The sequence below is a fragment of the Schistocerca nitens genome, chromosome 9, assembly GCF_023898315.1.
Source record: "Schistocerca nitens isolate TAMUIC-IGC-003100 chromosome 9, iqSchNite1.1, whole genome shotgun sequence".
Taxonomy (NCBI): Eukaryota; Metazoa; Arthropoda; class Insecta; order Orthoptera; family Acrididae; genus Schistocerca; species Schistocerca nitens.
This window is the reverse complement of record NC_064622.1, coordinates 276,933,389-276,951,008: the sequence shown is the minus strand read 5'-3', so window position 1 is coordinate 276,951,008 and position 17,620 is coordinate 276,933,389. Positions and strand designations below refer to the sequence as shown.

General features: G+C 37.8%; 1 protein-coding gene across 4 annotated transcripts in view; it reads left to right on the top strand.

The window, feature by feature from the left end:
- The window catches only part of LOC126202895 (calcium uptake protein 1 homolog, mitochondrial), a 236,704-nt gene that overhangs the window by 53,061 nt on the left and 166,023 nt on the right, over positions 1 to 17,620 (top strand). For 2 of the 4 annotated variants that reach the window (XM_049936972.1, XM_049936970.1), the window contains exon 4: positions 16,806 to 16,965. The exons of the other annotated variants lie outside the window; for them this stretch is intronic. In XM_049936972.1, coding sequence (XP_049792929.1) covers positions 16,806 to 16,965 — 160 coding nt within the window. The remainder of the gene's footprint in view (positions 1 to 16,805; positions 16,966 to 17,620) is intronic. 4 annotated transcript variants of the gene reach the window in all.

Genomic DNA, 17,620 nt, shown 5'->3' with positions numbered 1-17,620 from the left:
TTACATTTTGAAGAGAAACTCTTTAAATTTTTTTTACAAACATTCGATTTGCGAACCATGAGTGACTCAGCAGACGTCAATACGGTAATCAAATTCTTGCCATACCCATCCCAGCACGGCATCGTCGATTGTGGCAGTCACTTCCCGTATTCTCTCCTGCAGCTCTGCTACATCATGTGGTAGAGGCAGTACATACACCAGACCTTTAATGTGTCCCCAGAGAAAAAAAGTCACATGGAGTGAGATCTGATGATCGGGGAGGCCATTTCATAAAACAGCTGTCCACTTCTGTAGCACGGCTGAGCCATGTAGGCAGCAGCTCAGAGGCAGCAGCTCCATGTTCAGGGTCCCACGAACTTCACGATGAAAATGGGGTGGAGACCCATCCTGCTGAAAGATGAATGGAGAGTCCGATTGCATTTGAGGCATCAGGCATTGCTGCAACATTTCCAAGTAGAAATATCCAGTGACAGTGCTCTCGGTGAAGAAGAATAACCCGTACAGTTTTTGACGTGACAAGGCACAAAAAACATTTACCTTGGGGGATTCACACTCAAATTCAGTGCATTCGTGTGGATGCTTTGTACCCCAGATTCAACAATTATGCCTGTTCACTTTCCCATTAGTGTGAAAAGTGGCTTCCTCCCTAAAAATTAAGCGATCAACAATGCCATCCGCATTCTTATTCAATTGTTGCAACTGCGAACAACTCAAAACTCTTGTCTTTGTCGTCGTCATTGCGCTTCTGCACTAGCTCCAATTTGAATCATCTAATAGACAGCTTCTGTTGCAGGACTTTCCACACTGCCATTTTCAGTTAACGGGATGCACGACGCACCAATTTCTTTGGACTCCTTATGAATGTTTCTCGTATGCGCTCCACATTTACTTCGCTCATACTGGGACGTCCACTTATCTTTGCCGGGCACAAACTGTACTTGGTTCTAAACATCCATTGAAGAGATGTAGCACACTTGTTTTTGTCGAACTCCAACACACAGAAAGCTCACTCTGCATCTGAACTTGCCGTCTTTGCAACTAGTGCTGACTATCGGCAAATTACTAAACTATGCTGTGAAGGTATACATTAAAAAAAACTTTCAGGATTTCTCTTCAAAATGACATATGTATGATATCTGTACAATGTTTGGTTCTTGTGCAATAAGTAATTGAAAGTGTTCCCAGACTTTATGTACACCCTGTATAGGTTAGCAACACCTGGTGCTAAAGGGGATTCCATGGAGACTATGTCTGTACATAGATCTTTCTACCACTTTGGAAGTAGTTGGTGGTGAGCATGTGTCGAAAGACATTCATTGTGTCATCATCAAAGGATTCTCTGGTAATACCGTGTTATCTTCTAGTGGCACCCCTGTGAAAAGAGATGTGATGCCAAAGTGTCAGAGCTCGGCGTCAGCGAAGGGCAAACTCGTTATTACACAGACAATCCCATAGGGAATAACATGGAACCCATGCCCCGGCTTACGGGTGAAGAGGTTAATGGTAGCAGTGGCGGAGAAGAAAGACTTCAGAACGGTGAAGCTGGCAGATGAGGCAACCACTGTGTTGTGGTGGAGGAGAAACTCCAAAGGCTAAAGGAGACAACACTAACAGAAAATCTGTTCTTGCATTAGGTCTAGCAAGGCAGTAGGAAAGTCTTCATATATTGCTTTCAAAACACGGACGAGCCTTGGAATGAACCACTCAGGATTTGACCCCACTGCTTCTTCAAGTACTGGTGCGAATGATGGGAGACATGATGATATTCATATGTACAAGAAGATGAAAGCAAATGGACTAAAAAAGAACCTAAATATTGCCCCCCTTAATATATTAACCCTCAATGGAAAAATGGAAAAAATCGCAGATGTACTAAAAAAGAGAAAGGTAGATATTTTGGGATTAAGTGAAATGAAGTGGAAGGGAAAATATATATACACACAGGATCATAATCTGAAATCTGAGATTCCAAAAAGGAATGCTAAAAGTTATCCAGATTTATGCACCTCAAGGGGGATGTAGCGAAAAAGAGAAGATGGATTTTGAAAATGAGAACCATATATAGAGTGCTAATATAGTGATGGGCGACTTTAATGCAAAGATGAAAAGGGATTTGAGCAAGTATTGAGATGTTTCGGATATGGAGGCAGAAATGAAGAAGGGGAAAGACAGCTGGATTCGTGTCAGAGGAATGGAATGAAAATAGCAAACAGCTGGTTTATGAAGAGAGGAAGTCATGTTATCACCAGATACAGTTGGGATGGGGGAACCAAGTGTGTAATTGATTATATTCTAGTAGATATGGAATGGGGAGAGAAAGTAACAAATGTGAAGGTAATTCCAAGTGTGAGTGCAAATGGAGACCATAGGGTACTGGTGGGTCAATGGAAAATGAATCAGTGTGTGAAAAATAGAAAATACAAGAAAGTGAAGAGGAGAGTGAAAGTGCTGAGAAGTATAGAGAATTAATCACCCAAAAATTTCCAAAAGAAGTTTTCTGCCATGTAGAAAAAGAATAGAGTTTATTCAGAAACACTTTAGTCGAAGCAGCACAAAAAGTATGTGATAGAACATCTGGAAAGGAAAAAAGTAAGGCAGACAAGTAGGTGGGATGATACCACAATCCAAACAGTTACAAGAAAAAATGTAGCATGAAGAAAGTGGTGGAAAACTAAAAATGACAAGGACCATAAAAGATATATAGAGGAAAAGAAGAAGTGCAAGGAAATATTGGAAACAACAAAGAAAAAGGCATCGGAAGAGTTTACAAAAAAACTTGAAGATGTGAAGAGCAATAAGAAAATGTTCTATAAAATGATGAAAAATAAAAGGAAGGCTTCTGAAGTACCAACAAAGATGGAAACGGAGGATAGTACTGTGATTGAAGCTCCAGGGAATATAAAAGATCTCTGGCGAGAACATTTTAAGAAACTGTTAAATGCTGAGGAGCAGGTACACGAGGAAACAACAAATAATGGAGAAACTGAGAGAAGTTGGGAAGCAGAATTAGGACAAATTACATGGGAGGAAATGGAAATAGCTGTTAAGTTGATGAATGTGGGGAAAGCCCCAGGACCTGATGAAGTATCAGTGGACATGAGAAGAGCAGCAGGTCCTGTGGGAAGTCAAAGTGACATCAAATCACGAAGTTTAATTGATGTATCCATACGGAACTGAGTAAGATATTTAAAATTCCATCACAAGCAGCCATACTGAGGTGTTACTGGAAATATTGATTATTTATGCTTTGCAGTCTCTATATGTATATTGTTTGTTTCACCAGACAAATTTGAGGGCTGTATTGAATAGTCACATAAAATTATACTTCAAGCAACATTTTGTTTTAATGAGAACCAAAATTATATACTCTATTGATGGTGCCCATTACATAAAACACCTTCAGTAGTAGTATTTCTGAGAATATCTGTGGAAAGGAGAGGTGTGACCTGGCAGCAAGTGGAGGAAGAAGAGTGGTGGGAGGAACGAGCCAAATGGAGAGACTTCACAACATTGTCTAGCATTAAATGTTAAGCCTCTCCACAATGTATTGTATAGTGAGGGTACATAACACTGTTCATGGCGATCTGTCCTTTGGACAGGTATGTTAATCTCAGTGGCTGCCTTGGTGCTATTCAGGAGAATCAGGCTCTACATTTGCTCCTGTCCTAACTATTCTACCCCAAGGAGTTTTTCATGCATTTACTGTGCTGTTGGACAGTTCATACACCTGCCACAAGGATCAAATGTGCCACAATACCACAACACTGTAATTCTCAATAAACTTCACTTATACATTTCCAAAAACAAAACTGACATCTTCATAATCTCCAGCGTAAAACTGTTTGGGAAGAAGGGTACTGGGAATCCTTTTGTTCCAGCTGTAGCATTATTTATTATGCAAAGATGTAATCTTCTTCCTGAAGATCCCTTGGATTCATTGCATTTTAAACATCTTGCATCCATCTGGTAGTTGGTTTTCCAAATTTCCTTCACTCAGTTGATGTGAATTCATAGATTGTTTTTGTCCATCAGTTATCATCCATTTGTTGAAGGTAGTGAGCTCTCTTGTAATTCCCTGTGTCATATCATTTCTGTCATGTTACATTCTAGAGAGATGACAACTTCTTCACCAAAAATCCAGCTAAAGGAACATCAATTTATTTTTCTCTTTTCTGGTTAGCTCCCATATTTCAGTGTCATATGTAATGATACTATCTATGATTGACTGTACAGTAAGACCTGCATTCTCTTTGTAAATTTGTCACTCCGTAGAAAGGAGTTAAGTTGGCGAATTACTTTTTTTTCTTGCTCAGTTTCATTTGTGAAGTCTTGTATGCTTCTTCTATTTATTGTATAAGCTACATGCAGGTATTTAAATGTCCATAAATTTTTAATTTTGCAGAATACTTGGTCTTTTTCACCACTACCATCTACTCTGTCTCTTTTGTGTTTATTGTTAGACCTCATTGTGAGCATTCTTTGTGCAGATTCCTCAATGTGTAATTGGAATGGTCTTTGTCTTAAGCTGTCAGCACCTGGTTATCAGCGAAGACTAAAGTATACAGTATTTCAGAGGGATCCTCATTTCACAACATTTTCTCTTCCAATTTTGCAAAACATTTTTTAAGTATTTCAGTTTACAAATAATGATGTATAAAATTTATTCTTTCTTATCTTTAAAGGACAAATCTAGATGGGGGAAAGAAAAATGCACTTATGACCTCGTATCAGCACAAATCAGTAACAGAATAGCACTATTGTCTATTTTGCCACATAGTCATGTCCATTAAGTGCAAGCTCTCTGCTAACAAATAAAGTCACCATTATCAGTTACTCTGATGACATGAAATCCTGTTGAGTGTACACCTTTTATTGTGATGGCCCTCCCCTACTATTAAGACTCTACATGTAGTGTCAATTTTTTGCAAAGGAGAAAAAAATGGATATTACTACAGGTTCTCTCTCTTCGGTGTATGTTGCTGTTTTGGGAATGACATGCTGATATCTGATGTCCATAACTGTCATATTTTTTGCTGTTGTTCCATTGAATGGCATGTGATATGATTACCTGTGAAAGATATATTGCAGCAGTTTCACCAACACACATTCCAGTTAGCAGACTTCTGCTGTTAAATTAGACCTAGAGAGCTACCTTTGCTGTATGATTCAGTGAAGAGAGAGGCTTGTCATGCTTAGAGCAATTTGTTTTCCACTAAGTAACTAAAACATACATATGCTTCTATATAATCTACAGTCAAATGAGTTTCCTGAAATGACTATAAACTGGACACACATACTATTTGTTCTAGAGATCTAAATACAAAACTGAACATTTCAATGATGTATTTGTAAAGAATGGGTGTTACACTCTTCATGTCAGAAGTCAGAGTGTTATCAGAAAACATGATCCCTATTGACTTATATAGCTAAGGTCACTGATGCACAGTTTTGTGTCTATGCTTGACTTGGAAGTAGCCAGAATTCTGGTAATGGGAAAAACATGATATCAAGTATTTGGCCGTCAAGCAGAGGAAAGGTGGTGGTGTAGTAGTAGTAGTAGTAGTAGTAGTAGTAGTAGTAAGTTCCTAATCATCAGACTTCACAACATTGTCTTAAATGTTAAGCCTCTACACAATGTATTGTATAGTGAGGGTACATAACACTGTTCATGGTGACCTGTCCTTTGGACAGGTATGTTAATCTCAGTGGCTGCCTTGGTGCTATTCAGGAGAATCAGGCTCTACACTTGCTCCTGTCCTAACTATTCTACCCCAAGGAGTTTTTCATGCATTTACTGTGCTGTTGGACAGTTCATACACCTGCCACAAGGATCAAATGTGCCACAATACCACAACACTGTAATTCTCAATAAACTTCTTTTTTTGCTTCCCAGCCCTTGTAGACTTTACTGGGTGAGGTATAATACACTATTTGGCTATAGAACAGCTCTCTAACTGAGGGATATTGTGAGGGTACATAAGTTGGCACAACTAAATTTGGGACTTTTGCCATATGCATTAGATGTGCAAAATCTTCTGTACACTCATCGTTTGAAAATAAACAAGTGTGTTTACAACTGATTTTATTGACTGTACTGGAAAGCAGAATAGGTGGCAATCTGTGGCAGATCTTGTGACAGAATACAGTGCTGGTTCAGGCTCAGATATTTTGTGAGCACACTGTTCAGTGCGCATTGCTGAATGGCTATGCAGCAGATGACCCCTTTGTGTCACCGTGTTAACTCACTGACATCATCACTTAAGTCTCTGTAAGTCTTTGTACAAGATGGTTGAGGGACTTCAGATATGCAATGTAAAATCACCTTCAGCCATCTATATTTTGAATGTCCTTCAAAATGTAGACAGGTGAAGGAGTTTTTATGTTTACGTTTCATCAGTTAAGATTGCTGCAGGCACAGGATCCTTTGAGGTTGGACAGTTTTTCAATAAAAATTTTGTTGCACCAAGTTGAAATTCATGTTCAGATAAGGTGTCATTTCTTCCAGATACATTATAAATTGGCTGATTTGTTGGGCCTTAAGTCACCTTTAAAAGGTTCTTGCATTCTCACCCTGCTCTGTTTTACCATCTTCCTTATTATAGTGAACCATGATTATGTTGTTTCATAACGGTGATTCATTGTTGGTAGTGATTATATTTTTCTTCCTTTGTGATATTCATGGTTGCATTAGTTTTCTTTCTTACACGTTTATGGTAACTAATTCTGAGTAGACAACCAATCCGTAATGCCTCATGGCTCAATATTTATAAGGAAATACATACAACTACTCCAGAGCTGTCAGTTTCATTTGAAATGTCAGCTAGTGGAAGACCGTCTTGAGAGAAGCATTCATTTTTTACTGAATTTCCTGGCATATTATGATCAGATGAATCTTCTTCTCAGACATGTGGACTCTAATTTAGGCTGAATGGAGGTCAAATCCTTTTGCGGCCATTCAGTTTTACTTTTCCATGGGCTCTCTAAATCACTGATAATGAATACTAGGATGATTCCTTTGAAAACTTCTTAGAAACATTTCCTTTGCCCTTCTGGTCTGATCCAACCTTATGCTCTATGTCAAATGCCTAAACCCTACTCCTGATTCTTTTAGTAATTTTCCTCTTGATCTGTACTGTGTACTTTTGAGAGAAAGATCCCCAACAGTGAGAACTAGTTATTTTTTAATTTAATATTTGTAAAAATGTTTTCAGTGTTAATGGCATGAAGCTTGTAATTTACTTTTTTATGTGATAAGTAGTCTTACAGCTGGCAGGTGCAACAGTAGTCTTAAATTATTTCCTGGAAGTATTTATTACACATCTTTTCATCTAATTATAAAAAAGAAATTAAGTAATTAAAATATTTCAGAGAAGTCAAAAGAAAGAGTGTAGGAATGTTCATTTATGGTTGTAGTGTAGTGCATCTCTGAAGTAAATTATTTCATATTGTTGTTCCCATTTCACTTGTTCAGAATGTGGAGTTCCTCAAAGATGAAATAAAAACTGTGGCATAATGTATACACAATGGAGTGTCTACAAGCAGTATAAACACAAATGTGGTGCAGATTCATACTACTGTCTATATTATAAATAGCCAGAAAATGAATCCAATAACTGTTTAAGTCTATGTGACTTCGAAAGAAACTTAAAGGGGAAAACATACACACATCAAAAAAAGTTTTGCACCCTGGTTCCCAGAACTCCTGAAGATAGACATTGACTGTGGATACTGTATCACATACACAGTCCCTTTGACTGTTCAGAGACGTCATTAAACCTGCCCAAAGAAGTAAACAACCATGCATGAGCAGCGCCTATTAGACGGAGGGGGTCTGTCATCCTATCAGTTCCAGTCATTCCACCAAGAAGGAGGTACATGGCTCATGTTGTCTGTAGTTCAACCATGCCTAGACTGTCAGTACCCGGTTCTATTGCATCCACATTGTTACTTTATGCCAGGAAGGGCTCTCAACAAGGGAACTGTCCAGGCATCTCGGAGTGAACCAAAGCGATTTTGTTCGGACATGGAGGAGATAGATAGGAACTGTCGATGACATGCCTCACTCAGGCCGCCCAAGGGCTATTACTGCAGTGGATTACTGCTACCTATGGATTGTGGCTTGGAGGAAACTTGACAGCAACACTACCTGGTTGAATAATGCTTTTCATGCAGCCACAGGATGTCGTGTTACGACTAAAACTGTGCGCAATAGGCTGCATGATGCACAACTTCACTCCTGACATCCATAGTGAGGTCCATCTTTGCAACCACGACACCATGCAGTGCGATACTGATGGGCAACAACATGCCGAATGGACCACTCAGCATTGGCATCACATTCTCTTCACCGATGAGTGTCACATATGCCTTCAACCAGACAATGGTCGGAGGCAACCCGGTCAGGCGGAATGCCTTGGCCACACTGTCCAGCAAGTGCAACAAGGTGGAGGTTTCCTGCTGTTTTGGGGTGGCATGTGGGGCCAATGTATGCCTGTGGTCATGGAAGGCGCCGTAATGGCTGTACAGTACGTGAATGCCATCCTCCGACCGATAGTGCAACCATATCAGCAGCATATTGGTGAGGCATTCGTCTTCATGGACGACAATTCGCGCCCCCATCGTGCACATCTTGTGAATGACTTCCTTCAGGATAACGACACTGCTCGACTAGAGTGACCAGCACGTTCTCCAGACATGAACCCTATTGAACATGCCTGGGATAGTTTGAAAAGGGATGTTTATGGACAATGTGACCCACCAACCACTCTGAGGGATCTACACTGAACTGCCATTGAGGAGTGGGACAATCTGGACCAACATTGCCTTGATGAAAATGTGGATAGTATGCCATGACGAATACAGGCATGCATCAGTGCAAAAGGACGTGCTACTGGATATAAGAGGTACCAGTGTGTACAGCAGTCTGGACCACCACCTCTGAAGGTCTCTCTGTACGGTGGTACAGCATGCAATGTGTGGTTTTCATGAGCAATAAAAAGGGTGGAAATGATGTTTGTGTTGATCTCTATTCCAATTTTCCTGTACAGGTTCCAGAACTCTCAGAACCAAGGTGATGTAAACCTTTTTTTGGTGTGTGTATTTTAATGTGGTGAAATTTGATTGAACAATGGAAACTCCAGATAGGAATATCAACAATGTAGGACAAAAAAAAAATTTGCTTCTTACCATAAAGATGACATGTTAAGTTGCAGACAGGCACAATTAAGACACTTACACATAAGCTTTTGGCCATAGCCTTCATCGGTAAAGAGAAGCACACACGGTTCATTCACACAATTCTGGCATGAGTTGTCGGAGTTGGTGGTCATGTATGCATGAGGCGTGATTGCTCGTATGAGTGAATGGTGTGTGTTTCTCTTTTTGTGATGGAGGCTGTGGCTGAAAGCTTATGTGTAAATGTCCTTTAATTGTGCTTGTCTGAAACTTAATGTGTTTCTTTATGGTAAGTAGCAATTTGTCTTTTCCTAGTTTGTTGAACTTTGAATTTGGGGAAACAATCAGACATCAAACACTTAAAATCGTTGTAGAATAACTGCAGTATCAACATAAACTTTTATTTACTATACTTATTTCAATTAACTCCCATTTAAATGTAAACTTGAAAATTCAGTACCTTCTGACCAGATACAGAGTAGTTTTTAAAATGAGTATTGCTGTAAATGTGGAAGTATATTCTGTACAGTATAATGTAATCGGGTGTGCCATAGTTGGAGTAAACACTTGAAGGAAGAATACCTGTTTGCTAAACAAAAGGGAATGACTTTTTAAAACTGAATAGAAAGTGTCTGTGTAAAAATGACTGTGCTATGAGCATTTAAGATTTAGAAAGTATCACTCATCCAAAACACAGCTTGCCCTTTACTCTCATGATATCTTGCAGATCATGAATGAAGGCTACAGTCAGGTTCATATTACTAGGTTTGCAGAAGACATTTGATACAGTGCTCTACTGAAGATTGTTAACAAAGGTCTAAGCATATGGAATAGATTCCCAGATACATGTATGAGTGACTTGAAGACTTCTTAAGTAATGGAGCACAGTTCATTGTTCTTGATAACGAGTATTCATCAGAGACAAGGGTATTATTGTGAGTGCCCCAGGAAACTGTAGTAGTTCTGTTCTTGTTCACTATATAAATAAATGACCTGATGGATAGGGTGAGCAGTAATCTGTGACTGTTTGCAGCTGATGCTGTGGCATGCGGGAAAGTATCATTATTGAGTGACTGTAGCAGAATACAGAATTTCTATTCGGTGTGATGAATGGCAGCTAGCTCTAGATGTAGAAAAATGTATGTATGTTAATGAAGATGCGTAGGAAAAAACATACTGTAATTTTTGAATAAAGTGTTAGTGTTGTGCAGCTTGGCACAATCACTTCGATTAGATTAAATATCCAGGTGAAATGTTGCAAGGCAATATGAAATGGAATTAGCACACAAGGTCATAGTAGGGAAGGCAATTTTTTTTTTTTTTTTTTTTTTTTTTTTTTTTAAGGAAAGTGTAGCTCATTTGCTAAGGGGCGATTTCATCTCAAATCATAGAGGTCAAAAGCGAGTGTGTCGCATCACTATTTCGAAGTTTGCTGAAAAAAATATACGTATGTTGAAGATTCACATGATACATCTCCAAAACTACAATATTTTGATTTTCTGATGATTTGTTAAAACGCTACAGACTTCTCTAAATGACAGTATTCGTGAAAATGTTGTAATGAAAGGGAAAATTGAAAAACTGTAATAAAGAAACCAAAAGTTATAGAGAACTGAATTTATTTTCAATAAATACTTTGTTCCCAATACTATGAGACATGATTAATACATACACACTGCAGAGCTTGCTTGCCCCCTCACCGCTCCACCTGTCTTTTTTTTTTTTTTTTTTTTTTTTAAGTATGAATAGTCATAGGATGTTAACTGTCTTGAGAAATGATGAAATGGAAGGGCTGCTATCTGTCAGTTATGACATTAATGCATGAAATTCTCAAACTGTCAAACTATTTGTACAGAAAGTTTTTGGGTATTTAAAAATTTTCTCCAAAATCCCCATCCTATATGTTCTAATAGTTTCATGGTATGTTAGTCGGTCATTGTACTTGTGGAATACACAATCAGAGTGGACAATACTTGTTTGTACAAAATGTGAGAAATTTTTTAGGTAGACTTTACTCTCAAGGTCAAAAAATCTATTTAAATTGATCACTGATTTTAAGTAAATGTCATGCAAATCAGATATTTCTGAATAAAAAAATTACTTTACGACATTACAAGTGAGTGCAAAAACAGTTCATAATTTTGTTAGAAAGCATTTTATATCATAAGTGAGGTATATAATATTTATATCCATTTCTCTTTTTATGATATTATTTACAAATTATTATTGTCTTCTGTCATGATTTTACTTCTTCATGACTTCCCATGAATTAAAATTGCTTGCAGTGTAACAATCAACACTGCACTGTTGAAAAGAGTTTTTTTTTTTTCATCTGCTGCTCACCAAACTTGTATAGCCAAGTGGATTTTGCACTTAGACAAGGATGAGTCAACAAGAGGAGTACATGGAAAATGGGAACTGCACACTGACATTTTGATGATGGCCATTTGAAAGCATTCACAGGACCGTGGGGTGTCATAAACGATACAGTTATATCTTGCAGCTCATGACACAGTTATCTGTCCCACCCACCACCGAATGTCATACACATAAGAAATCAGATGGCTCACTACAGAGTTTTCTAATGTCTCTGCATTTCACACACAGTAACAGACTGCATTTCATGGAGAACCATTCTTGAAATGTATATGCCACTCCGGGATGCAATCCAGTAGTGACTTGATTAAATTCTGACCATTAGCTTCGTAGCAGACTACTCTTCTGTCTTTTATTAAACAAAATTCCCTTAATGTACTTTTATTTAGAATTAAGAGTTTCATGTTTGGTACTAATGTTGATATGGTGTGTGTAAATCCAATAGTATCTCTTATAACATCAAGAACTTCATGCTGGAGATTAAACCTTGTTGCAAGATGTTTACAAAGACCTCATACCCCATCACATGCGTATTTTCCATGACCTGTTGCTGAAAATAACCCTTTTTTGTCTTAATTTGTGTACAACAGTGCTGACAAAGCTCATAAAGCTGAAAGCGGTTTTTAAAATGAGATGCTGCGCCATCAGTCATATACACATGTTTAGGAAATGCATGGCCTCTAGATGCTATGTCATCAATTATCATGTTGACAATGTAGAATGAATGTGCATTGTCATGAATGAGATCATTCCTGACAAAAGCAAAACAGTGTGATGTTCCGAGGAAGTGTGCAACACATGTGAATATTGGTACCTGTGATGTCTGCCAGTGGTAAATTTGAATTTTGTTCTGTAAAGCAACAAACCAGTTCACAGCAAGGTCGAAATGAAGGACCAATGTGTCAGTATTCTGGGATGTGAATGATTTTACTTCTGCTATGGGCTCTCTCTGAGTCCTTCAGATATGATGGTGAGTTATTCCTTCCATGGCCCAATGCCTAACTTCTGTGGCTCTACTGTCTTCTTCACCAACTCTCCTCCCTCCCACAGTGCATAGGTTACATCATTGTCAGTATCCTGAAGGTGGAATGCTTCAGCAGTCTTTACTTCAGCACCAGGACGCATTACACACCAACGTTTATCTTGCAGCTCATGACACATACCCAAAAGCATCAGGTCCGTCTTTGTGTACTTCTTTCCTGTGATACTTCTTATGGTGAAGGAAACAAGTCTCAAATTAGTGCAGTAAATACATGTGCCTACGTCCTTCACTGGCTGGCATTTTACCCATTTTGGTCATAAGGAGTAGAATTTTGTGTGACTAATTTTTAAATTTGGGTTCTACTTTTTCATTAGGAGATATACTTCTCTTATAGAACTTGTCATATATCTTTTTACCTTTTAATCTTTTTCATCATTTTCACTATTAGAGATAACTTCAGCTTGGTTAGGACTTTTCTCGCTGTAATCTTTGTCATCACTTACGTAATATTCCAGAGCAACAGTAAGAATATCATCCAGCAATGGATGCCCACAGTAAGAATCTGGGCATGCCCAAATACCTTTCTCATTCTTTATTTTTTGAGCTTTTGAAATCAAATAATGTGAGGTGGGTATGTATTTCGTATCTACTGCGTAGAGTATCTACCTGGTATCAGTCTGTACTTTCTCAGTACAGGTTAGCTTTGAAACCAGTTATCACATTTTGTGCACAGATCACTTTCTTCAGGTTCTGCACCAAGTGCAACTACATTATACACTTCACTAAATTTTGAAGATGTTGCTTGTGTAAAACCTGTTTCAATTTCTTCCATTTTTCTTTTTATTTATTGTTTTCTTTTTGTGCTTGTTACCTTTCCTGGACATTTAAGGGGGCATATAGTAGAGGCTACAGCAGAAATGCTAACATTCAGTGCATCAACAACTTCACACTCAAGAGTATGAACATCTGCTCTGTCTTCTTCAGTTCCACTGTCAAGTGATGCTGATCGTTCAGGTCGGTTCTCACTAAATTTCTTCTTGTAGTGGGTGTAGCAATTCCTGAACAATGGATGTGATGCTGATACCATTGCTTTTTCGGACCAAGATATTTTAGCAATAACTCTGACAGATTTCCAACAACTGTGAAATGTTTTTCACTTTTTTTAAACACCATCTTCTTGAGTCTCTTTTCATAGTCTAACCACCTCACTCTTTCACTACTGTATTTCCTCACTGACATTGCATCTAACAAAAAGTTCAAACCAAACCCAAAACTCGATGCAGAATGGTTTGTGTGCAAGTTCTCACTCATTTGTTTTAAACAGAAAAGCACTGGAAACAGTGTTGCCAACATGCATATTTTACACTAGAAATTCAGTGATGCAAAATATAGAGAATGATGAAAACTTTTTTAACACTTTACGCAGAAATATATTGCACCCTGTGTTCACACTGACTACTAACATATCAATCAAACAATATTTTGTGTAATTCTTAAAAGTTTATAGGTTTGGGTTTCTGAGTAAATAATTCATTAAAACTTGTAAAAATGCAATTTTTTTTTACATTTTTAGTAATAAATATTTACATAATACAGATAGCTGGAACAGAGAAGATACTGTTTATAATTACATTAGTACTATCTGGTAATATGACAGAAAAGATATTGTTCTGTGACTTTCCAAATTAGCAAAAAAAATTTTTTTTTTGGAAAATTTTTAAATTTCGTATTTTCATCTTAAATTTGTAAGTTAAATGAAGCCCATAAGTGTGTGGGTGTCAGCTAAATTTCAACGCACATCATCTTCCAGTTCTCCAGTACTTTTGGTTTATTACTTATGTTTTTTTCCCCTCTCTACTGTTGTAACAGTTATTTACAAATTAATCATTTTTCAAAGGGCTGTACCCTATACCGAAATTAAGATAAAATGAAAATACTTTATTTCTTAACACTTATGGTGTAGAGGTCTAATATATATTTTTCCCAGACAGATTCATGACCTCGCATTGACATGAACTGTGTGATTTAAGATGAAATCACCCGAAGGAGACCTCATGTAGAATACTACTATGGTCAGTTCCTGAGTACTGTTCAAGTGTTTGAAATCCTCACCAGGTCACATTAAAGAAATACACTGAAGCAATTTCGAGGCAGGCTGATAGGTTTATTACTGGTAGGTTTGGTCAACACACAAGTGTTACAGAATAGAGATGCTTTTTGATCTCAAGTGGGAATCCCTGGAGGGAAGATCGTGTTCTTTTCACCAAACATTTTTGAAAAAAATTAAGAGATCCAGCATTTGCAGCTGACTGCAGGATGATTCTACTGCCACGAACAAACATTTCCTGTAAAGACTGTGAATACAAGTTAAGAGAAATTTAGAGGGGGATACAGATTGTAATTTTTCCCTTACTTCATTTGTGAGTGGAAGAAGAAAATGACTATTAGTGGTTCGAGGCACCCTTAGCCATGGACCATACAATGTCTTGCAGAGTATATATATATATATATATATATATATATATATATATATATATATATAACAAAAGCGCTGGCAGGTCGATAGACACACAAACAAACACAAATATACACACAAAATTCAAGCTTTCGCAACAAACTGTTGCCTCATCAGGAAAGAGGGGAAGGAGAGGGAAAGACGAAAGGATGTGGGTTTTAAGGGAGAGGATAAGGAGTCATTCCAATCCCGGGAGCGGAAAGACTTACCTTAGGGGGAAAAAAGGACAGGTATACACTCGCACACACACACATATCCATCCACACATACAGACACAAGCAGACATTTTCCACGTGGAATGTTTCCCTCTGTTTATATATATATATATATATATATATATATATATATAGGGAAACATTCCACGTGGGAAAAATATATATAAAAACAAAGATGATGCGACCCACCAAACGAAAGCGCTGGCAGGTCGATAGACACACAAACACAAACACACACACAAAATTCCAGCCTTCGCAACCAACGGTTGCCTCATCAGGAAAGAGGGAAGGAGAGGGAAAGACGAAAGGATGTGGGTTTTAAGGGAGAGGGTAAGGAGTCATTCCAATCCCGGGAGCGGAAAGACTTACCTTATGGGGGAAAAAAGGACGGGTATACACTCGCGAGCGAGAGCGCGCGCGCGCGCACACACACACACACACACACACACACACACACACACACACACACACATATCCATCCACACATATACAGACACAAGCAGACATATTCAAAGACAAAGACTGCTACTCACCATATAGAGGAGAATTGAGTTACAGACAGGCACAACGAAAAGACAGCTTTACATTTAGCTTCCAGTCAGAAGGCCTTCTCCCATGCTCATTCACTCAACTCTCTCTCTCTCTCTCTCTCTCTCTCTCTCTCTCTCTCTCTCTCACACACACACACACACACACACACACACACACACACACACACACAAAATGACCACTATCTCTGGCTGTTGTGGCCATAGACAATGGTCATGTTAAAGTTTGTGTTGTGTGAATGTGTGTGCATTTTCTACTTCAGAAGAAGGCGTTTTGGCTGAAAGATAAATGTATAGCAGTGTTTTGATTGTGCCTGTCTGCAACTCACTGTCTCCAAAGTATGGTTAGTACCAACCTATCTTTTTCATAATGTTGTAGTTATTCCATCCTGGACTTTCCATTGTTTCATACTATGTTTCTGTGTATTATAAATTTGTCAAGCTGTACTTAAAAAGAAATCATATGCTGCTTTTTAATTTGTATTACTTTTACTGTTGTAAAAATTATCTGTGTAGTGCTGTAGATCTTTGATCATGGGTGCTTATTAATGTGTATTAATTACACTGTTGTAAAACTTGTCTGTGTAATTTTTGCTGTAGATCATTTTGTTTGTAGCTCTGTGTTAGAGCAATATTGAATATTGTGTTGTCATTCAGTGCTCACATGTCATTATTTGGAGCATTTGTGCATGCAGTAGCTGTAATCACTGTAGTCTGTAATCACTGTTTGTAACTTTTTAGTGTTCCTTCTGATACAGCATTGTCTCTCTGTACATTAGCTCCAATATATTTACTGATACCAAGTAGTTTATCTACTTAAACAGTGACTATGAAGTTTCACCTTGCTTGATGTGTAGAGTGTTTTTCCTTGCTGATGATAGTTTGTACGTGTTTGGAATACCCCAAAGTTATTGTCATAATATGGAGTAGGTTTCACTATACAGAAAAAAATTGGGCTCAAAATGTTGGTACATTACACTATCAAATGTTCACAGATAATTGAATATGAGAACAGGATACGTAACTTCTCAACGCCAGACAAAATTTTCCGATACTTTGCAACAGTTAAAGTCATAAAAGGTGATGTTGTGGAGATCTACATGACCCCAGATGATTTCATGCGATCCATCTGTCCAGGTGCAAAGCAGCCTGAAGGTAATGGTATCACTAACCATGTGTAAGAATATCTCCGTGTGTTGTGCACCCATTCATTTTATAACATTCAGATTTCACTCTTCTCTGTCTCATTGAGGCATATTAATGATCAGCCCTTCTTTATTTGAATTTATATTCCCAAAAGATTACTGCAGATACATCTTTCAATGAAAATATTGAGTGGACAACATAAGTTAACAGCAGTCCACAATTTATGATTGTCAGTCAATTGAGTCATCAAAACATTGCACATTGGGTATTTTAATCTGCATGATTCTCCTCCCATTCTTTTAATTATAGTGAAAAGTTTTTTTAATCTCATCACTTTTTTGACTTATTTTCAAGAATGGATTTCTCAGTTGTCTTAACAAGTATCAGTGTGTTCATTAGAATATTTCAGCTGGCAGTTTGTCTTATGCTTATTAACAGAGCTCTTGTTTACATTTTCAAGGGGAAAATCACTGATGAGCTTATGTTAGTATCATATACATGATTGTTTGAGGTCATTTTTGGTAATAATAACCTAAACCTTAGGGTCATATCTGGTTTGTGAAATATGCGGAGGCTTGTTTTTATAACTGTTTTCTTTTATATTTTTGCAAGTGCTTGCAATTTATGCTAACTTATGGAAATGGCTATACTTTCAGCTGACTTC